Source organism: Schistocerca gregaria, chromosome 3 (genome assembly GCF_023897955.1).
Source record: "Schistocerca gregaria isolate iqSchGreg1 chromosome 3, iqSchGreg1.2, whole genome shotgun sequence".
NCBI lineage: Eukaryota > Metazoa > Arthropoda > Insecta > Orthoptera > Acrididae > Schistocerca > Schistocerca gregaria.
In genome coordinates this window covers 586,717,801-586,742,263 of record NC_064922.1, presented here as the reverse complement: position 1 = coordinate 586,742,263, position 24,463 = coordinate 586,717,801, and the positions used below count along the sequence as shown (strand labels likewise).

Sequence of the window (24,463 nt, the reverse complement as noted above, 5' to 3'; positions counted from 1 at the left end):
AAATGTGAACTGTGACATCACACTCACTGAAAGCAGTTTGCTGTTACAAAGTACTGCATAGTTTTTGCTTTAAACCCTTTTACACATTTTTCTGTCTGCAGGGCTTGTATGTGCATTGTGTGCTCTTATAAATGGCGAATTTTCTTTGCCACTTAAGTTTTATATTTTGGTGTTATTTTGTGACTTATGTTTTACTATTGTAGTATTATTCAGCTGTAGCAAGCTAAAGAAAAATTCTTTGTTAGACTATCATTTCCTACCAGTCAAAAATTACAAAAAAATTAATTGAAAACTAAAACAATAAAAAATTCCCAGGTTTTTTAAAGATGAAACAACTTCTCTTTTTTCCCAGATATCCAGGGGCATGTACACTTTGGATTGAAGTCCTGGTTGAGCACAAATTTTCATTAACCATAATCAATTCACTATAAGGCAGTCAGATTACGCTGCTCTCCTCTGTATTTTTGCTGTTTGTGTTAGCTCGATGTCATCCATTCACCCTCCACCACAGCAGAAATAAACATGTTACTATTCAGCATTCATATGGCATGACTGACTACAGTTGGGACTCATTAATAGTGCAGTGAAAGACTACTCTGTTTCAGTATTTCATTTCAGAACATGCACCACTTTATTCCTGAACTCTTTAAATTATCACACTTTCTACAGCATGGCAGAGGTTGTCTTATACCACTACTAGTCGTATCTGTTCCTGTTCCACTTGCAAATGGAGTGCTGAAAGAACTACTGTCTATACGCCTCCATATGAGCCCAAATTTTTCTATTTTGTCTCCGTGGTCCTTAAACGAAATGTATGTTGGCAGTAGTAGATTTGTTCTGCAGTCAGTCACAAATGCCTGTTCTCTACATTTTCTCAGTACTGTTTCATGAATTGAATGTCATCTTCCCTATAAGGACACCCATTTGAGCTCACAAAGCATTTCTGCAATATTCTTGTGTTGATGGAACCTACCAGTAATGAATCTAGCAGCACACCTCAGAACTGCTTCGTTGTATTCCTCTAATCTGTCCTAATGGAGATCCCAGATACTCTAGCATTATTCAAAAATGGTATGTACTGTTGTTCTATATACAGTCTCCTGTACAGACAACTATACTGTCCTAGAATTCTCCCAATAAACTGAAGTCGACCATTGTATTTCACTTCTACCAACCTTCCTTGCTTGCTTGTTTCAATTACCACATTTACTCGAATCTTAGCCACACTCAAATCTAAGCCGCACGTGAGACTCAAAATTTAAGGGGAGAGAAAAGTTTTAGGACACACCTCCAAATCTAAACAAAGTTGGTCCATTGTAATATGAGACACAATTAGGTCGAATAAATGACAATACATTTACAGTAGCTTGTTTCGAATCGTAAGCTTAGCAGTTAAGCTTTACCAGGTAGCCATTGCTATGTCTCAGACACTCCAGCCGTATTTATACGGGCACCCTTCCTTTCTCATGTGCTTCGTCTGGTTTGAATTGATTGCTTATTTTTCTTTGATCTGATAAGTGCCATTTTCTTTGTTAAAGGTGTTTACATCACTCTAAGCTGAAAATGCAGTACTGTACTGTGTCATGCATTGTTTGTCGCATTCAGATAATGAGTGTTTACGGTCTGTCGCCACTCGCGGCATGGCTTAAAAAACAAGAGAGACGAATCATCTCATTAGCGAAACAATGGCAAGAGACTGCTATTCGTTGTTACTTACAATGCTGCTCTCTTTGATAATGATCAGCAAGAACCAAATAATAGACTGTGTATGATAGAAGATGTTATTTACTGACGCAGAGGTTTTGGTGCCAGTATTTATCTTTGTGCCTGCAAAGCATGCCTGTGTAGCACTACATATATTTGACGGCAGAAGTTAGTTGTGGTGGCACCTACCAACATTTTTCAGAACTTACACTTACTTTGCACTCGATTCTAAGCTGCAGGCAGTTTTTTGGATCACAAACACTGGAAAAAAGTGTGGCTTAGATTTGAGTAAATACGGTAATACTGCTTATCAACATCATGCACAAGATACGTAATCACAATTCTCAAGGGCACTTCTGGGGATACCTATTTCCCTAAAAAAAATTCACTGTCCAGGCCAATGTACTGTCTACTACTACTACTGGAGATGTCTTCAACCTACTCACACATCTGGAAACACACACTGTACATTCAGATCATCGGTAAGAGTCTGCAATGCGACACTTACAGGTTTTTCAGGAATGTAGGAAAACAGAATCTAGCATGTTGCTCTTCCACAGTGTATTTTGCAAGAAACCCAGGGAGAAATATGTCACATTGTCATGTTATTCATTTACATAAACTGTTCACAATGTGGACATTATCACAATCCCCTATCACATTTCTTTAAATTTTGATAAATTACACATGAATACCAATGTTCTAGTAACGGTCTTCACTTGTGTCATTGTTAACACCACAAGCAATAATTGTTTTGTAACTGTCAGTCTCCTCTTAAAATATGTTGCCTTCACTACAATCCATAGAGACTTACTGATGACTTTTTAATCTTGCCAATTGGGGTGAGTGTGTGATCCTCTTCTGGAATCGCATTTTTGGAGACTGTCTTTAAATGGCTTGAGTAAAAAGACATCAAGCACCTGCAATTTTTAAGTGGTACCTCCAGATATAACAACTAGGTCTATGTTTAACATAGTAACTTTGGTCTTTATCTAATGTGTGATGTCCCCCGTTAATAGCATTCCGAGATAGTATAGCTCTCTGAGTTTAGCACTAAGTTTGCAATTCCAAACAGCATCTAACCAGATGGTAAAGCACATGCCCGCGAAAGGCAAAGGTCCAGAGTTCGAGTCTCGGTCCAGCACAGTTTTAATCTGTCAGGAAGTTTCATATCAGTGCACACACTGCTGCAAAGTGAAAATTTCATTCTGGAAGCATCTAACCAGTCCATCATCAATTTTGTTCTCACCAGCACTTATTAGCAAAATTTAACTGAAACCTAAAGAAAGTCCCTTTGGTCAAAATTTTACACTTCAGATCATAAGGGACAGCTTTATTTCCTCTGCAGTAATTACTGACAAATGATAATTCTTTTCTACTGACGTCCAGTTGTTCTTAATGAAATATCCTTGCCACCCCTCCATATATCACTGCTGTCTAGCTCAGCATGTCCCTAAAGACAAGCTTCTCACTGACACCGTGAATCTGGCGTAGACTGTGAGTGTTGCTGCCACATCTGGATCAAGTGCCTGTGGAAGCTGGAAAGATTCTCTGTCAAGTCTTCTGACACTTTCTGTTCAAATAAAGTACTTCATCGTGGTGGTTACTCAGACTTGGGGGAGGGGGATGGAGGTGAGTCCCCTGAGAATTCCAGGTATGGGAAGGAAGATGTCATGAGAAGCTCCTGAGACAGTAACAGCTGGAATGTTGGGGGGGGGGGGGGGGGGGGGGGGGGAAGGAGGATCTCACAGTGTAACGACTTATTTCCTCCCACATGTAGTTTAATCACAGTTTCTCAACATGGTCTGATATCCAAAAAATTATCATACTTTTGAATATGAAGTATTGTAAAATGTGCGATTTATGAAGCTCAACAAAAATAAATTCCGATGTTACATTAAAAACACAGAATTCCCTGCAATTTCATAAAATTCCTTTGGACTTCCCTGATTTTTCCAGGTAAAATACCCCGAGAGTTCGCTGTTTTCCAGACGAATCGCTACCCTGTTCAAAGGATACACGAGTTACTTCTATGTATACACTTTCAATACCAAATCGCACTCCCATTACAACAACAGAACTACGAGGCTGATAATCGTTAGTACTTAAATGACCTGTCAATTAGCAGATTGTTAAACTATTATTTCACACACGTAACTAATTTCCCGGCCCCAGCAAATTTGTTTTTCATTTCAAACAGAGATATTAGTAATTAGTACTACAGCTGATTTGAAAATATACCAGATATTTGTATGGTTGTGCTGATAAATCACACACTTTCTTCAGTGTGGCTTGTATGTGATAAACACAGCAAATTGCATTATCAGGAAACACGTTGCCTTATTAAATGTCCTTGGATATGCTATATTCTAGTACGATGTCTGAACTGCTCTAAACCCCAACAGCACTCTTTTCCTTATCTCAATACTTTGACAACTGGAGCACGATTTTGGCCAAATGTATCACGAACTTATTTTCTCTAGCAGGTGTTGATTCGGTGCTACATCAAATGTATTAGGAAATTTGTATGTATCAAATTTATCTGCTTGGCTTTGTCCACTGCTAACATTATAATGTCATTGCTCAATTGGGACTGTAGTGACGTGGATCAGTCACGTTCTCCTTTATAGATGGATGTGACCTGCACTTTTTTTAATCACTGGTACAGAAACAAAACAGTTTTCTTAAAAAGATATAAACTTGTGACTCAGCAGATGAAACAATGTAAAACTGGTGCAATATCGAGACATTCATTTTACCTGACAGGCATCCACAAATTTTTCTTGTGAAAAATGGAAAGGGAGAGGCATTTACGAGCTATTCACAAAAGTACATGAGGCTACAACATTTCAATGTATTCTACATTATTTTGTACAACTCAAGAACTGACGGCATTTTCAGAATCCTTGTTTCCTTTCTTTGTTCTCCTATTCTTTTCACCTACAGTTAGCTACAGGAGTTACATGCTGGATATGAAGCTTTTCCTCTGTTCTACACATGTATTATACAACAGTTGATGTGCTTTAGTAATCAAAACTGAACTTCCACATTTTCTCTTGGAAGTGTGCTATTTCTTGCTCACTGCCTCAGGCAACGGTTCACTTGGGCACAGAACTATTCTATATTTCAAAAATAATACTTACGTAATTAAAAAACATTGCTGTAAGAGAATATAGAAGGAAACTCCACACACTGAACTAAAACAAAACATTTAAAAAGTTGTGCGATAATGATTTGGATCACACATATTTGCTAACAAGAAGCTGAAAAGGTGATGAATCCTAGAAACAACAGATTGAGACCATGTGCCTTCTCTCAAAGTATAACTACCGCATAGATAATTTTTTACTGATGCTGTCTCTGGCATTATGTGGATTATTCACAGCCTTCAGTCAACCACTTTCTCAGTTTTATAAAAATAGTTCACCATATTCCTCTCAACCCAGCACTACTATTCACTCTCAGATACCAACTTACACGTGTGGAATCACCCTTCTCATGGACCGATTGTAGCTCCTTGTTTGTAGTACAGATGGTCTGTCCTAATTTCATGATATCCTGGATTCCCTTATTCAATTTAATATTGCTCTTACCATTTCATAATTTCTTTATAGCTGTTCCAATGATTCTGCTCTCTGATATCCTGCTCAGAAGCATTTTCTTGCATTTTTAATACCTCGTTCTATGGTTAACTTGTGTTTTATTTCTGTGGCTACTGCTTTAAAATATTTAAATCTGTATATGATTCTGATTTCTTGTGCTACTGTTTTGTTAGGGACACATCATATTAACCCTGTTTTGTTTTTAAGGATATTTTGAGCCGAATCTTCTGCACTATTTCATTCAGTGATTTAATTATCCTTCCATTACATATTCCAACATACAGTTACCATATTTTTATCAGGAATAGGTCATAAAATCCCCTCTGAACTGGAGTTTACTATGTTGGCTAAGGTTAGCTCTACCAATTTTATTAATTTAGGTAGTGTCAAAAATTATCTAAGATTTTCAGTATTGAAGGTCCATGAACATGTGTCCATATAAAATATATGGCGCTCACTTCATTGTAAGAGGCTTGTTTTGTTTCCTGTAATATACCGTGCATGGTTGATCTGGATCATAATACACATCTTTTTCTCTCAATGCTATGCCAAATGAAATTCAAATACTCACCCGGAGTTGTGTTATACAAGAAGGATCCTTCATCTGTCCATTTTCTTCCTTGGTATTGTAACCTTCTACTCTCTTGTCACGTTCCGAAACCTTCCAAAGTTTTATAGTCTTATCTGGAACAAGTTGAACAGTGTTTTAGTAAAATATAAAGGTAACAGAAAAAAATACACTTTACACACTGAACAGCTTCATTACATTTAGCTCCAATATAAAATGAACACATTAACCTGGCAACATGAAGTGCATGGCCTGAAGAATGGGGTAATCAAACTGATCTGTGTAAACCAGTCATTCAAGTTCAATACTGTATGTGCAAAATAGCAACATAACAAAAATGAATCAATCTCTTCACATTTGTGGGCTTCATTAATTCAACTGTCAACCTCTCTGAGCCATGTTACAGATCATTACACAAGCACAGCTAAGATTTCATATTCACATTCACTGTCTTCACCCTCACAACTAAACAATCTTCCAATCCGACACATACCTCAGGATACATTACAAGACCAGTCCATAAAAGCAAACAAAATCATAAAAACATCAAAGCAAAAAAATAAATTTTGCTTTTGTTCTCTTCTATTTGTTTGCATCTGTATGCCACATTAATATGTAGTGGTCTAAGACCAAACTGTCTCAAAATCTGCCAGAAAATCCATAGAAATTCCTGTCACGTGTGAACTATACCATCAGTAAGAGAAAATACCTTCACCGCCCAACATAAATGGTAATGTTACTGATGACAGCATCACTAAAGCAGAGTAAACAGGGTTTTCTGAAATTCCTTTCTCAATAAAGACTAAGTAAATATTACAAAATTCAAGCCAAGGGCAGTGGTCAACATGTTGTTGTTGTTGTTGTTGTCTTCAGTCCTGAGACTGGTTTGATGCAGCTCTATGCTTCTCTATCCTGTGCAAGCTCCATCTCCCAGTATCTACTGCAACCTACATCCTTCTGAATCTGCTTAGTGTATTCATCTCTTGGTCTCCCTCTACGATTCTTACCCTCCAATGCTAAATTTGTGATCCCTTGATGCCTCAGGACATGTCCTACCAACCAATCCCTTCTTCTAGTCAAGTTGTGCCACGAACTTCTCTTCTCCCCAATCCTATTCAATACCTCCTCATTAGTTACATGATCTACCCACCTAATCTTCAACAACCTTTTGTAGCACCACATTTCGAAAGCTGGATAACTTAAAAGTGGCTATCCTCTACGTATTGAAGCAGCTTAATCACTTAATAAAGCAAAGTCTTCTGGTCCAGATTGTACACCAATTAGATTCCTTTCAGAGTGTGCTGATATAATAACATCACACTTAACCAGATACAACAGCTTACTAGATGAAAGTTTCACTGGTCACACCAATACCCAAAAAAGGAATACGAGTAATCCACTGAATTATACATCTGTATCACGCTGATTTGCAGCAAGATTTTGGAACATATATTATTTGTTACCATTATGAATTATTTTGAAGAAAAACTACAGACAAATAGTCAGAGCAGGTTCGGAAAATATTGTTCATCTGAAACAACTATTTGTTCACATGAAGTAATTAATGCTATCAACAGGAGATCTCAAATGGTTCAAATGGCCCTAGAACTTAGAACTACTTAAACCTAACTAACCTAAGGACATCATACACATCCATGCCCGAGGCAGAATTCGAACCTGTGACCATAGCAGTTGCGCGGTTCCAGACTGTAGTGCCTAGAATCGCTCTGCCACTCTGGCCGGCAGGAGATCTCAAACTGATCCATATTTACTAAAGTCTTGACACCGTTCCTAACAAGCAACTTTTAAGAAAATTCATGCCTATGGCGTGTGTTCCAAGTTGGGAAGCTGGTTTCGTGAATTCCTACTTGAAAGGTCACACTATGTACTAACTGATTTTAAGTCAGATTTTAAAAAAAATGGTACCTGGCATTCCCCAAAGAAGTGTTATAGCCCCCTGTTGTTCCTAATCTGTATAAATTATTTAGTAGATAATTTTACCAACCTCAGACTGTTTGCAGATGATACTGACTTATCTGTTGATCAAAATAAACTGCAAAATGATAAACACAATATACTTGTGTGGGACGAAAACAGCTGATTCTAAATAACAAAAATTGTGAGATCATCCACATGGTTATTAAAAGGAATCTTACATTTCAGTTACACAATAAATCACAAAAATCTAAAGGGCGTTTATCAGCTAAATAGCTAAAGATTAGAATTAACTTGGATTGGAATAATCACATAGATAATATTGTGAGGAAGGCAAACAAAGACTTTCATTGGCAAAACCGTTTGAAGATGCAGCACATCTACTGAGGAGACTACCTACATGACACTTGTCTCTTCTATTCTGGAATACTGCTGCTCCGTGTGCAATTTGCATAAAATAGGATTGACAGAAGACTGTGAAAAAGTTCAGAGATGTCTAAGTCCTTTTATATTACTGTAAAACTGGAGGGTGTGCCATGGATACAGTAGAGAGGTGGGGGTGGCAATCATTAAAACTGTAGTGCTTTTGCAATATGACTAGATCTTTTCACAAAATTTCAGTCACCATGTTCTCCTCCAACGCAGAAATATTTAGCCGCTGTCTACATATAGCAAGAGAAATACGTGCTCACATGTAAATCTTTAAGTGTTCATTTTTACCACATGCTGCTCAAGGGTGGAACAGTAGACGAATAGTCTGTAGATGGTTCGATGAATCCTTTGCCAGGCACTTAAGTGAGTGTGGCACCTAAGTACGTTATTGACATATTTAAAGTTGCTAACTGCAGCAATCACGTACACTTATCACTAGCAAAGGAAACAATGAAATACAGTGAGGTACAACAATGTAACACTGCAGCCAACAATGGCTTACTCACACAGTACTGGCAGCTAGCTAATGTTGGTCAAAGCCAAAAACAAATTACCACTGGAGAAAGCCACCTGACTTTTACCAAGTTCTACCAATTGTGAACTTGAGAACAGTCTGCCAACTTACAGTTGATATACTGAACATTCTGCTGTTCACACTCTATAACTGTGTTTTTAAACTTTGAAAACCACGAGTTTGAACAAATAGAAGGTAGGAGTCAGATACACAGCCACCAAACCAATTGTGAACAGTAAACCAAGAAGTTAATATTTCTCTTCTTTCTATGCCAACTACCAAAATCCAAAAACTTTGAATGCTTTCTATTTTCACTCCATCTCACGCGAATACAATAGTAATAGTTGCATTCACATCCACACCCACACCCAAATGCAGACCATGCACCTTTCAGCTTATATTCTATTATATAAACAAACTATTTGAAGTAAAAGTAATTGGTAAACTGATACCTATGCTTAATTAAGCACTACACCAACCAAATTATTTTATACAAAAAATAATGGCTATATTGAGAAATTACTAGATAAACAACAAACAAAAATAATTTTGCTAGCTCATATTTTGAACATCAATGAACAAATTTACACATTCTGTAAATATGATCACAACCTATAGTACCATAAAAAATTGAACTATTTGCTGCCTTGAAGCTAAGCGATTATTTAAAACTTCAATCATTGTACAATTACAGACATTCAACCAGATTTAGCAAATACTTATTTCGAGAGCCAATAAAAATTAAATCTAATTTGACAACAAAGTAAGAGATATTGTCTGGACTACCGTTAGTGGAGAGAAGAAAATGGGCTTGATTCCTCCTTTTCAACCACCTAATTTTATTGATTTTCTCTTCAATTTCCAAACTCTTGAGGTAGTCAAACTCAGGTTCATGACTATGAAATGTGCTGTACACTTTGTACTCCCCACGTCTTGGAATGCAGTTTTTACTCTGAAATACAATTAAATAATGAAGCTGAAAGCTATGTGAACACAACTAAAAACCAAATAAATAGACAATGAAAACATTTGTCACACTTCACAATATCACGACTTCATCCAAAACTCACTACAAATTAGTTGTACACAGAGATAATTGCTATATAAGTTTATGATATAATATACTTGTTGAGTATTTTTCAAATATAATGATACCATATAGGTAGCCTACTGGCCTAATTTTTCACAATACAATGAGTGTCTACAGAGCAGCACAGCTTTTTTGAATTCATCTTGAAGTAATGATTTGGAAATGTGTCAAATACGGCATAAACATGGATCTCTCGCTACAATATTCATGAATTTGCTACCACAACCTGTATCTTATTTCCACAGTGAATGGCCTGACTAACTAAACCATTTAATGTAAGACAAACTTCACACTATGTTACAAAAGTCTGTCACCACCACCACCACCACCTACAGCAACACCACCAAACTCTACCCTATGATGAAGATATACAACTTAGTGTTGGCAAAATATCTACCAGATGAACAGCTGGGTGTCAGAACCAAGCAGGCACTAATACCGAAATTAAATCGCAATAAAAACCCCTTGTTCACATATTTTAATAATAATTACAGTTATCCACGAATGAAAAATTTATATAAATAAAGTCACACTGATCATCATATCAGTTTACTACGTCTTCTGGTTGTGTTAAGAGTGGGCCACTGCAGGTAAGATTAAAAAAACTAACATTATTTTGCACTTTACACTTAAAATTTCTGTCATTATGCAAGTCAACAGTGAACTGGTTTCTTTTCTGTCACAGTAACAGCAGGATTCCCAGGCTGTGACAAAAATTACGGACTGTCCTGATATAGCATACAAACAATGCCCACTGACCGGATACTGGCAAAATGTGGAAGACTGTGAGAGCAACTTAATCAAATGGTGAAATCCATCATATAAAAGTTCCAAAAACCAATTCCATCTAGCGACCAGTAACTCCTGTTTTAGCTACGGCCAGATATTTAACAACACTTATTCTTACTCTACTGAACAAGTTCATTTGACCAACAATATTTGCACACACACACACACACACACACACACACACACACACACACACACACACACACACACACACACACAAAATCACTGACAAGTAAACAAGAAGACTTGGCATCTAATTTCTCATTCTACATTTTAGTACTGAAATCATACTATACACCATCAGGGGTTTATATTCATCTGTAGCGAACAAAAGTTTGCAAAATGCCCAGTTTCGTTGTTACCGAGTGAAGAATGTATCTCATATAATGGCAACTAAATACGAATATTCTGAGCATTTATGTTTTAGGCCGAAGTATTACAGAAAATGGTTAATACTTTATAAATTCAAATCTGTCTAACGAGTTTACCGACAGAAAATTTATTAGTCTCAAAGGTTTTGCTTTAGGATTCACTCAATTAACAACGTCTACGCACTACATTAAACACGTATGAAAAATTACTTGTTTCCGAAATACAGAAAACAACTACTTACGATAGGATCCCTCTGAAATATGACTACTCGTCCTCCTTTATCCCCTGTCGCTAAGAGATCACCATCGTGGTTAAATTCGACACAGGAGATGATATCAGCTGTAACATAAAATGTTCACACAAATGAGATTCGCAAGGTGGAAAAACGTTTTATTTTACTAAATGTATTTAACTAGGACTACGAAGATTACTGGTACTGTCTGCTACACGTTACCGCAACTATTGGGACTAGTTGTTGCTAAAACATTACAGTTACGACTACAACTACATGTCTACAGTGGTTTTCATTATCTCTCTGTTCTTCGAAGCAACTGTTACATGAATGTATAACACAATAAAATAGCCTGACATGAAACTCACCGTCTGTTACATCCTCTTCCAGCGTCCCTTTCACCTGAGAGAAGCACCATTGTACCTCCCCATTACCTAAAAGAACAGATACAATCCCTTATAACAACGCTCCTCAAAATAGCATACGTACAAAAGCACTAAAACAAGATTTTTGTTAGTTATCGAAAGTGAGGTTACCGAGATTTAAATTCCTAACCGTCATGTTTCCAGAGAGCAATTAGGTCGCCGTATTTATCCCACATAAACAAGTTGCTTACCGGCCATAGCAGACACCGGGGAGAATTTCGGAAGATTACTGCAGTCTGTGAGATATTTAAAAATTTATGTTCACTTGGTTTCTTTAAAAGGAGGAGCGATAAAAAAGGATTTGTCACATTTCAACATAAAATTGTCACTAGCAATGGCGGTATTCACGAGTGCATAACAACCAACATGACGTCACACGCCGAGCAAATATCAGGAAAACTTGACTATCGCATCGCGCCACAAGCACTTGGAGACTTACAGATCACGTGACTAAAGGTGTTGAAGCAGTATTATCTCTGCTTCTGCGCAATTCCAGAGGTACGCCAAGTAGCAACTGCAGAACAATTTTACAGTTATCGACAGGTCGAGAGAGTCGCTGTGTATAAAAATCGATTTTTTGCTCTCTGAATCGTCATAGCGTCAAAACACGTCAAGGTAAATAAAGACCTACCCTAAACTGTTTTTAATTTGCTGTGAATGACATTCATAAATTAATTAACGCTTTTCTTGACGCCGGTACATTTGCGATCGTACGTTCGTTGCAGCTATTAGAAGGTAAATTACCATTAAAATTGCGTGAAACAAAGTTTTTCATCTGGGTGGAAAGTGGAGAAATTTCATAATTTTTATGTTGTCTGGAGTTTAAAGTGCGGCTGAAAGATTTCGTTTCCATCGCCAGTACATTCCTACTGCCCTGATTCCTCTACCGATATTCTCGTCTCGCACATGATGACATATAGAATATCATCGGAAATTAGCTCAATATGATGCGAAAGCGGGAATCAACGTAGTTTTGGATACGCAAAAAAAAAAAAAAAACAGTTATCTTAGACAAGTTAAGTACCTTTGGATTCCAAACAGGGACAGACTGCCACAGACGAATATAAGAACCGAAAAATTAAGGGTAGACAGAGACAAATTAAGACACAATCGATCCAGATATAAGGAAGGAATTGAATCATTCACTGAATGGGATAACATGAACCAAAATATGGCGAAACAGGCTGAATTATGGGTAAAGGAAGAAAAGAAACGTAAGCACTGGGGGTGGAACAAGGAATGTGACGAAGCGGTAGACTCGCAGGAAAGCGTGGAGAGACGAGCAGCAAGAAGGACCCGGAAAAATGGGAAGTTTTCTTAGAGGCAAGAAAAGAAGTAGCCCGAACAATAAGATGGACCAGAAGACAGAAGATGAAGCAGGAACTGGACGAGATTGAGACCAACTTCAGTAAGAACAACAGCAGACACGTTTTCGGGAAATTCCAAAAGAGTCTGATTGGATACTAGGGCAGAGAACTGTTTGTAAGAGATGAAATGAAATGTCGTGTGACGAGGGCCTCCAGTCGGGTAGACCGTTCGTCTGGTGCAAGTCTTTCGATTTGACGCCACTTCGGCGACTTGCGCGTCGATGAGATGAAATGATAATGATTAAGACAACACAACACCCAGTCTCGGAGCGGAGAAAATCTCCGACCCAGCCGGAAATCGAACCCGGGCCCTTTGGATTGATAGTCTGTCGCGCTGACCATTCAACTACCTGGGGCGGACTTTGTAAGAGATAAGAAAGGGGAGCTGGCCGTTAATGCGAAAGAGAGCTGTAGGGTTTTTGCTGAGTACTTTCACGACCTGCTGACCTGGGGACTGATACAGAAGAGCGAGAGCCACGCCCTCTAAAGCGGAATTAATATTTATTGTGCTTTCGTAAGACCTGCCCGCTGATAGTAACCTCTTTTTTCTTCCAGTTTCACAAGTAATGTGGAATCCAATTAACATTCTCAGTTTAGCAATAAGGAAATATGAAGAACGCGGCTCCCGGCCGAAATAACCTACTTCTCCTGAGGATGTATATATGTGTCTTTTGTTAGTTGTTTTCCTTGACAGTCATTCGAATGATATCGTCAATTTCGTTTGAAAGTGTGGAAATGTTAGAAGAAATAGGAAATAACTGTGATGATTCCATGAATTACGGTTCGGACGACGTCAGTTGTGACAGTAATAGTTACGAAGAAAAAAAAATGTGCTGCAACATCTTTCAGCGACAAAGAAAAAGCAGTCAAATATTGGTGAACGAAGGAGGGATAAAACGCTTGAAGTTAAGTAGTGTGCAAAGGAGTTTTCGTTTCGTAAAATCGGAGCGTTAACTACACAAATGGAAGAATGAATTACATGAAGTAAGAAACATGCGCCAAACGGAAACCCGAAACCATCTGAATGAAAAGCTGTTCGTAAGATTTAGAACTCCTAGTGAGAGGATATGCACCATTACCGATGGAGAGCTGCAAGATGGGGCCCTCTGGATCGCATCTGACATGAACATTGCTAATTTTCAGACTTCATTGACCTGGCTATGCAGGTTCAAGAACTCGTACAGAATAGAGAGTCGAAAAATTACCAAGTTTACGTCATGTAAACGTGTACGGCAGCTGACAGTGATAAACGTTGCTATACAGGGTGGTCCATTGATAGGGACCGGGCGGGTAAAATACCTCACGAAATAAGCATCAAACGAAAAAACTACAGAGAACGAAACTCGTCTAGCTTGAAGGGGGAAACCAGATGGCGCTATGGTTGGCCCGTTAGATGGCGCTGCCATAGGTCAAACGGACTTTTTTAAGTAAGAACCCCCATTTCTTATTACATATTCGTGTAGTACGTAAAGAAATATGAATGTTTTAGTTGGACCACTATTTTCGCTTTGTGATAGAGCTGTAATAGTCACAAACGTATAAGTACGTGGTAGCACGTACATTCCGTCAGTGCGGACGGTATTTGCTTATTGATACATTACCCGTGTTAAAATGGACCATTTACGACATGCGGAAAAAGTCGATATCGTGTTGATGCATGGCTATTGCGATCAAAATGCCCAACGGACATGTGCTATGTATGCTGCTCGCTATCCTGGACTACATCATCCAAGCGTCCGGACCGTTCGCCGAATAGTTACGTTATTTAAGGAAACAGGAAGTGTTCAGCCACATGTGAAACTTCAACCACGACCTGCAACAAATGATGGTGCCCAAGTAGGTGTTTTAGCTGCTGTCGCGGCTAATCCGCACATCAGTAGCAGACAAATTGCGCGAGAATCGGGAATCTCAAAAACGTCGGTGTTGAGAATGCTACATTAACATCGATTGAACCCGTACCATATTTCTATGCACCAGGAATTGCATGGCGACGACTTTGAACGTCGCGTATGGTTCTGCCACTGGGCACAAGAGAAATTACGGGACGATGACAGATTTTTTGTACGCGTTCTATTTAGCGACGAAGCGTCATTCACCAACAGCGGTAACGTAAATCGGCATAATATGCACAACTGGGCAAGGGAAAATCCACGATGGCTGCGACATGTGGAACATCAGCGACCTTGGCGGATTAATGTATGGTGCGGCATTATGGGAGGAAGGATAATTGGCCCCCATTTTATCGATGGCAATCTAAGTGGTGCAAAGTATGCTGATTTCCTACGTAATGTTCTACCGATTTTACTATAAGATGTTTCACTGCATGAAACAATGGCGATGCACTTCCAACATGATGGATGTCCGGCACATAGAACGACTGCGGTTGAAGCGGTATTGAATAGCATATTTCATGACAGGTGGATTGGTCCGCACGTTCACCTGATCTGACGTCCCCGGATCTCTTTCTGTGGGGAAAGTTGAAGGATATTTGCTATCGTGATCCACCGACAACGCTTGACAACATGCGTCAGCGCATTGTTAATTCATGTGCGAACATTAGGGAAGGCGAACTACTAGCTGTTGAGAGGAATGTCGTTACACGTATTGCCAAATGCATTGATGTTGACGGACAGCATTTTGAACATTTATTGCATTAATGTGGTATTTACAGGTAATCACGATCCAAGAGGGGAGGGGTGGCTATCATTGGGGTTGTAACCCACGTCACCCCCATGCCTCTCCCCGCAAGAACATTTTACTGAAACGTATATATTTTACATAAATCAATCATCGGGGTTGTAACCTACGCCACCCCCATACCTCTCCCAGCAAGAACGTTTTACTGAAACGTTTGTATTTTACATAAATCAATTTCCAAATTTCCAAGATTCTTAGCTAACATTCGGAAAACAAAGTATGTATATACAGCCCGACCGGCTAGCCGTGCGGTCTAATCCACTCCTTCCCGAGCGGGAATCCCCGCACGAATCCACCTGGCGTATTAGTGTCGAGGTCCGGTGTGCCAGCCAGCCTGTGGATGGTTTTTAAGGCGGTTTTCCATCTGCCTCGGCGAATGCAGGCTCGTTCGCTTTATTCCGCTTCAGTTACAATATGTCGGCGATTGCTGTGCAAACATTGACTCCACGTACATGTACACCATAATTACCCTATCACGCAAACATTGGGGATACACTCGTCTGGAATGAGACGTTCCTCGGGAGGGGGGGGGGGGGGGGGGGTGTCCACTGGGGGCCGAACCGCACAATAACCCTGGGTTCGGTGTGGGGCGGCGGTGGGGTGAGTGGACTGCTGTAGCCTGTAGTGGGATTGTGTACCACTGAGAGCTAGAGCTGGGACGAAGCCTCTCTGTCGTTTCTAGGTCCCCAGTTCAATATTCAGATCCTAGGCTTATGTAATACATTAGAAGTAATGGTGACAACAAATGGGAGAATCAGGAAGTAATTAACTTAGACCCCTCCAGAACCTCACCTGAAATTTGCACCTATGGACGACCGAGCCTAACGTCCCCATCCAAAGGACTGATAACCATCAACAGTGCCACAAGCATGCCCACTCCATTAGACACTGTACAGGTTCGGAATTTAAGCCACGACGTTGGCGTGAAGGATAGCGACCAGTAAATGTATACCATCATCTCTCCTCGCCTTGCCAGCCAAATACTATTGATGAGAATTTCTTCCAACAACCAGAATTCGAACCTGCTACATCTGTGTCAAGTGCCGTTAGCAATCTCACTTAGTGAGGTGTATATACATATCCGCCTAACCTGCAGTACTTCACTGGTCGCCACTATCCCTGCCCCAGCCACTCCCATCATGCACTGCTGCTGCCGCTCACAGTGTGGTTTCAATTGCCTGAGACTGCAGGCGTGTGTGAGTTGCATTTGCACGCGCGCGCGCGCGCGCGTGTGTGCGTGCGTGTGTGTGTGTGTGTGTGTGTGTGTGTGTGTGAGTGCGGGCGCGCGCGCATGCGCGCTCGTGTATGTATGTTGTTGACGAAGGCCTAGATGGCCAAAAGCTATATTATATATTAATAATGAATTTAAAAAATAGAAATGTGGATAGGCTACTACGAATAGCATAGTGAACGCATTATTGTAGCCAATAGAAACTTGAAGTCCATGCCTTCCACAGTAGTACAAATTTATATGGCAACTACTTCCGTAGATGATAAAGAGATTGGAAAAATATTTGACATGATAAAAGAAACTGTTCAGATAGTTAAGGGAGACAAAATTTAATAGTTATGAGGGACTGGAATTTAGTAGTGGGAAAAGCAAGAGAAGGAAAAGTAGTAGGTGAATATAGGCTGGGGAAAGGAATGAAGCCGCCTGGTAGAATTTTGCACAGAGCACAACTTAATCATGGCTAACACTTCGTTTAAGAATCTTGAAAGAAGGTTGTATACGTGGAAGACGCCTGGAGACACTGGGAGGAAGGAGTCAAATAGATTATGTAATGGTAAGTCAGAGATTTAGGAACCAGGTTTTAAATTGTATGACATTTCCAGGGGCAGATGTGGACTCTGACCACAATTTCTTCATTATGAACATTAGAACTGAAGAAACTGCAAAAAGGTAGAAACTTAAAAAAATGAGACTTGGCTAAACTGACCGAACGAGAGGTTGTAGGGAGTTTCAGAGAGAGCATTGAGGAACGACTGATAAGAACAGGGGAAAGAAATACAATAGAAGAAGAATGGGTAGCTTTGAGAGATAAAATAGTGAAGGCTGCAGAGGACCAAGTAGGTAAAAAGATGACGGCTAGTAGAAATCCTTCGGCAACAAAAGAGATACTGAATTTATTTGATGAAAGGAGAAAATATAAAAATTCAGAAAATGAAGCAGGCAAAATGAAATACAAACGTCTTAAAAATAAGATCAACAGGAAGTGCAAAATGGCTCAGCAGGAATGTCTAGAGGACAAATGTAAGAATGTAGAAGCATATGTCACTAGGGGTGAGATAGATACTCCCTACGCTAGGGGTGAGATAGACTCTGCTTACAGAAAAATTAAAGAGGCCTTTGGAAAAAAAAGAGAACCACCTGAATGAATTAAAGATAGATACACCTACAGGAAAATTAAAGAGACCTTTGAAAAAAAGAGAACAACCTATATGAATAGCAAGAGCCCAGTTGGAAAACCAATCCTAAGCAAAAAAGGGACAGTGAAAAGGTGGAAGGAGTATGTAGAGGGTCTATACAAGGGCGATGCACTTGAGGGCAATACTGACATGGAAGAGGACGTAGATGAAGATAAAATGGGAGATATGATACTGCGTGAAGAATTTGACAGAGCACTGAAAGACCTAAGTCGAATCAAGGCCCTGGGAGTAGACAACGTTCCACTAGAACTACTGATAGCCTTGGGTGAGCCACCTATGACCAAACTTCTTCATTTGGTGAGCAAGATGTATGAGACAGGCAAAATACCCTCAGACTTCAAGAAGAATATAATAATTCCTATCCCAAAGAAAGCAGGTGGTGAAAGGTGTGAAAATTACCGAACTCTCAGTTTAATAAGTCACGCTCGCAGAATACTAACGCGAATTCGTTACAGACAAGTGAAAAAACTGGTAGAAGCCGACCTCGGGGAAGATCAGTTAGGATTCTGTACGCGAGGCAATACTGGCCCTAAGACTTATCTTAGAAGATAGATTAAGAAAAGGCAAACATACGTTTTTAGCATTTGTAGACTTAGATAAAGCTTTCGACAACAATCTTGACTGGAATATTCTCTTTCCAATTCTGAAGGTGGCGGCGGTAAAATACAGGGAGTAAAAGGCTATTTACAATTTGTATAGAAAGCAAAGGGCATTTATAAGAGTCGAGGGGTACGAAAGGAAAGCTGTGATTTTGGCAAGCAGTAAAGGAAACAAAAGAAAAATTTGGAGTAGGAATTAAAATCCATAGGGAAGAAATAAAAACTTGAGGTTTGCCGACGACACCGTAATTCTGTCAGGACCTGGAAGAGCAGCTGAACGGAATGGACAGAGTCTTGAAAGGAGGGTATAAGACGAACATCAACAAAAGCAAAACGAAGACAATGGAATGTAGTCGAATGAATTCAGGTAATGCTCAGGAATTAGATCAGGAAATAAGACACTTAAATAGTAGATGAGTTTTGCTATCTGGGAAGCAAAATAACCGATGATGGTCGAAGTAGAGGGGAGATAAAATGTAAATTGGTAATGGCAAGGAAAGCGTTCATGAAGAAGAGAAATTTGTTCACATCGAGTATAGATGTAAGTATCAGGAAGTCCTATCTGAAAGTATTAGCATGGAGAGTAGCTATGTATGGAAGTGAAACATGGACGATAAATAGTTTAGACAAGAAGAGAATAGAAGTTTTAGAAACGTGGTGCTACAGAAGAATGCTGAAGATTAGATGGGTAGATTAGATGAGGACGTACTGAACAGAAATGGGGAGGAGAGGAATTTGTGGCACAACTTGACTAGAAGAAGGGATCGATTGGTAGGACACTTTATGAGGCACCAAGGGATCACCAATATAGTATTTGGCGGAAGAATGGAGGGTAATAATCGTAAAGGGAGACCAAGAGATGAATACACTAAGCAGATTCTGCAGGATGTAGGTTGCAGTAATACTCGGAGATAGAAACTACTGCAATACATAGCACAAAACAATACACACTTGTGCCAGTTGAGGTTGTGCAGTGTTTAAGAAGGGTAGTAGGAGTAATCCATCGAAGTACAGACCTATATCACTGACGTCGGTTTGCAGTAGGGTTTTGGAGCATATACTGCATTCAAACATTATGAATCACCTCGAAGGGAACGATCTATTGATACGTAATCAGCATGGTTTCAGAAAACATCGTTCTTGTGCAACGCAGCTAGCTCTTTATTCGCACGCAGTAATAGCCGCTATCGACAGGGGATCTCAAGTTGATTCCGTATTTCTAGATTTCCGGAAAGCTTTTGACACCTTTCCTCACAAGCGACTTCTAATCAAGCTATGGGCCTATGGGGTATCGTCTCAGTTGTACGACTGGATTCGTGATTTCCTGTCAGGATGGTCGCAGTTCGTAGTAACAGACGGCAAATCATCGAGTAAAACTGAAGTGATATCATGTGTTCCCCAGGGAAGCGTCTTGGGACCTCTGCTGTTCCTGATCTATATAAACGACCTGGGTGACAATCTGAGCAGTTCTCTTAGGTTTTTCGCAATGATGCTATAATTTACCGTCTAGTAGGGTCATCGAAGGCCAGTATCAGTTGCAAAGCGATTTAGAAAAGATTGTTGTATGGTGTGGCAGGTGGAGGTTGACGCTAAATAACGAAAAGTGTGAGGTGATCCACATGAGTTCCAAAAGAAATCCGTTGGATTCGATTACTCGATAAATAGTACAATTCTCAAGGCTGTCAATTCAACTAAGTACCTGGGTGTAAAATTACTAACAACTTCAGTTGGAAAGATCACATAGATAATATTGTGGGCAAGGCAAGCCAAAGGTTGCGTTTCATTGGCAGGACACTTAGAAGACGCAACAAGTCCACTGAAGAGACAGCTTAAACTACACTCGTTCGTCCTCTGTTAGAATATTGCTGCGCGGTGTGGGATCCTTACCAGGTGGGATTGACGGAGGACATCGAAAGAGTGCAAAAAAGGGCAGCTCGTTTTGTATTATCAAATAATAGGGGAGAGAGTGTGGCAGATATGATATGCGAGTTGGGATGGAAGTCATTAAAGCAAAGACGTTTTTCGTCGCGGCGAGATCTGTTTACGAAATTTCAGTCACCAACTTTCTCTTCCGAATGTGAAAATATTTTGCTGAGCCCTACCTACATAGGTAGGAATGATCATTAAAATAAAATAAGAGAAATCAGAGATCGAACAGAAAGGTTTAGGTGTTCGTTTTTCCCGCGCGTTGTTCGGGAGTGGAATGGCAGGGAGATAGTATGATTGTGGTTCGATGGACCCTCTGCCAAGCACTTAAATGTGAATTGCAGAGTAATCATGTAGATGTAGATGTAGATTTTATTCATTTTCGCAAATCACTATAGGTGAATCCTGGTGCCGTTTCTCCAACAAGGCCACGATCAATTTTCTGCTCCACTGATGTTCTGTTGAGCTAGAGCTATGTCTGTAATGTCTTCAACGTCGACTGGAGGACAAACCACAACCTTCCTTTCATCGTCCTCCTTTCTACCCTTTTCTCAGTAGAACGTGTCAGGTATTTATCTTTTCCTAACGGATGACTGTTATGAGAGCGTGTGTTTGCAATATTGTGTTCTGGTTGAACTAGATGTCACGTCTTGATGGGTAATGTTAGGGTGTCGGCATGTTGTGCGATTGTGTCCTAAAAACACGGGCTTCTAATTGAAAGGTTATTGAATTGAAATGGTTACCGATGTGTCCTTGACGATTCGTGGAAATGGCACACCCACTTGCTGCCATTCTGACAATAATCGCGAAGCGCCCGAGTGTTGGAGCCGACGCGCCACTGAGACCACTGCAGCAGCAGGAACCCACGTTGCAGTATGCAGGTAAACAATCAGTGCCTAGCAAAACCACGGCGCAGTTCAGCAGAATACTGATTTTTTTTCTTCACAGCTTGCGCATTGTAATTCATTAAGAATTTGTCAAGTTTTTAAGTTTTTGCAAGTCTTCCTGTATGTAATGTTTCGAAACTGTATAAATTTAAAGTATTATTACTATTACCACTACTTTATAAGAATGTAATACTGACTACATTAATTACCAGCAATCACTTTTTTCCGCAAATACAACATGTGGTGTCACCGCCAGACACCACACTTGCTAGGTGGTAGCCTTTAAATCGGCAGCGGTCCGGTAGTATACGTCGGACCCGCGTGTCGCCACTATCAGTGATTGCAGACCGAGCGCCGCCACACGGCAGGTCTAGAGACTTCCTAACACTCGCCCCAGTTGTACAGCCGACTTTGCTAGCGATGGTTCGTTGACTTCTACGCTCTCATTTGCCGAGACGATAGTTAGCATAGCCTTCAGCTACGTTATTTGCTACGACCTAGTAAGGCGCCATAGTCAGTACTATTGATATTGTAAACCATGTATCGTCAAGAGCGACGTTCATCATTAATGGATTAAAGTTAAGTATTCCACCAGCTACGTCCGTTTTTCTCAATTCTAATTCCCTTGTCATGTTCCAGACCTCACGCCAGCCTGCGTGAGCTAAAACGCGTGCATTTCGGCCTCCTTTAGTAACCCTGTGTTGGCTCTCCTGCCAATCACAACACAACCAACAATGACTGACACAATGTGGTGCAGGTTACAGCTTGTGAAACGACTGCATGAACCTATTCCTCACATAGTCCAACCACAACATGTATAATTTGTGCGTTCTAGTGTTCATCTATGATAGTAAAATTGAGACATACTGGCCAGATAGAACAGCAAAATTAAAAAAAAAAATATTTTTCACAAAATGTTCATTTTGTAGCCTACATCTTACTGAAGAGTTTGATATATAAAACATATATGTTAGAGGAAATGTAGGACGTTATTTGGTCTTAAGTGTGCCAAAGTGCAGTGCCACACCTCTCCACACAGTATTCTTCTATCGCACGTCACTGTTTCCCATTCTGTGGAATTCAAACGTGTATATTTTGCAATGGAAGTCATCAAACCTATATTCGGGACAGCGGGAATTACAAATGTCCTGTGGTGTCTCTCCTGTTCCCCGTCGGCTGGTTTGACATCCTAAACCCTTTTCTTAAAAAAAAAAAAAATAAATAAATAAAAAAAATATCACCATTGACACTGGGTGGTATTATTCGTGACGGGGAGAATAAGAACCCTTATTAACTACTAACTTTCTCTTTTGCGTGTTATTAAATTAAATATAGTAAACACGAATTGTAGTAATGATAAGAGACAAGAAAAACAGTACAAATTTCTTCAATCCTTAGATCCCAGCTTTTTTCCTTTCTAATCTTGTTACAGCTTTACACGGCGTGCTTCCCTTTGTGCGAAAGAATCTATTATCTCATCAAAGTTCGTCAAATGTTTTGCTACATGAAAAATCAAGATGTCGTTATCTAAGACTGAAAAAGCTGAAACTTCCTGGCAGATTAAAACTGTGTGCCCGACCGAGACTCGAACTCGGGACCTTTGCCTTTGGCGGGCAATTGGTCTATCATCTGAGCTACCGAAGCAGTACTCACGCCCGGTACTCACAGCTTTACTTCTGCCAGTATCTCGTCTCCTACCTTCTAAACTTTACAGAAGCTCTCCTGCGAACCTTGCAGAACTAGCACTCCTGAAAGAAAGGGCGATACGTAGGGGTTTGTAGTCTTTCTTGGGACATTTTTACATTTATCTTCAGGAGTCGACCACCCAGTTCTTTGAGATCTCTGACACTCTCCCATGGGTCGAAACAAATCTGTGACCATTCGTGCCGACATTCTCTTGAGCCGGCCACGGTTGTCTCGCGGTTAAGGCGCTCAGTCCGGAGACGCGCGACTGCTACGGTCGCAGGTTCGAATCCTGCCTCGGGCATGGATGTGTGTGATGTCTTTAGGTTAATTAGGTTTAAGTAGTTCTAAGTTCTAGGGGACTGATGACCGCAGATGTTGGGTCCCATAGTGCTCAGAGCCATTTGAACCATTTGAACATTCTCTGCATACATTTAAAATCCGCTGTTAGTCCTATTTAACAGGGAACCCACACACATGATTCAGTATTCTAGGGTGAGTTGCGGGAGTGGTTTGTAAGCAATTTACCTTGTATACTGGCTGGCAGACAAGGAACCTCAAGACTGTGGGATAGCCATTTAAGGAAAGTACATATGCTGTCGAGTTGCAGTTGTCGAAAAAATGTTGTTTCGTCACTGGCCTCATTTAGCCCAGTCAACGACGACCAAAAAGGATCGCAGTCGTAAATTTTTGCACTGTGCAGGAGGGATTGTCCTGAATAACATACAAAAAAAACCTGACCGTTGCTGTGTGAGCGTTGGAAGGGTGGAGGAGCATTTAAAGGTCTCTTTATTTCTGTTTTTCTCGAATAGTTCGAAAAACCGCGGATTCTAGCGAAATTGTTTCCCAGTACAAAATTAAACTTCATATAATGTCCTGCAAATAAGTCTTATTCTTTCTTTCTCCAGTACTAATGGTTTCCGCATTGCAGGGGTTGGAAAAATCGCAGATTATTAAAGATGTTGTTCTTATGGGGTAAAATTGTTTATCTTTAAATGAATTGGGTTAAAAACAAATATTAAATTTGTGTACCATACACAAGTTGCAGTAGAGCCTTATTAAAGGTTAAATTGTGTTCTGGGAATGTAACAGGGTGGAAGGGGAAGATGTGTCGGGTAGAAGCGCGAGAGAAGGTAGGTCGCTGTATTGTGTTCATGCACTTCCCTCCTTCGTAGGCCTGCAGACAGATGGTCGAGCAGGTGATGTCCCACACT

General features: G+C 40.0%; 1 protein-coding gene across 3 annotated transcripts in view; it reads right to left on the bottom strand.

Annotated features, from left to right (window-relative positions):
* LOC126354761 (protein phosphatase PP2A 55 kDa regulatory subunit) overlaps nucleotides 1-24,463 on the bottom strand; it is a 466,678-nt gene that overhangs the window by 35,554 nt on the left and 406,661 nt on the right. The window contains exons 1-5 of one of the 3 annotated variants that reach the window (XM_050004651.1): nucleotides 11,855-12,143; nucleotides 11,607-11,672; nucleotides 11,248-11,345; nucleotides 9,542-9,707; nucleotides 5,878-5,990 (exon numbers count right to left, since the gene is read on the bottom strand). In XM_050004651.1, coding sequence (XP_049860608.1) covers nucleotides 5,878-5,990; nucleotides 9,542-9,707; nucleotides 11,248-11,345; nucleotides 11,607-11,672; nucleotides 11,855-11,861 — 450 coding nt within the window. In that variant the 5' untranslated portion in view covers nucleotides 11,862-12,143. Of the gene's footprint in view, nucleotides 1-5,877; nucleotides 5,991-9,541; nucleotides 9,708-11,247; nucleotides 11,346-11,606; nucleotides 11,673-11,774; nucleotides 12,144-24,463 lie in introns of those variants that run through there. The other 2 variants (XM_050004650.1, XM_050004649.1) reach the window with 2 other exon arrangements.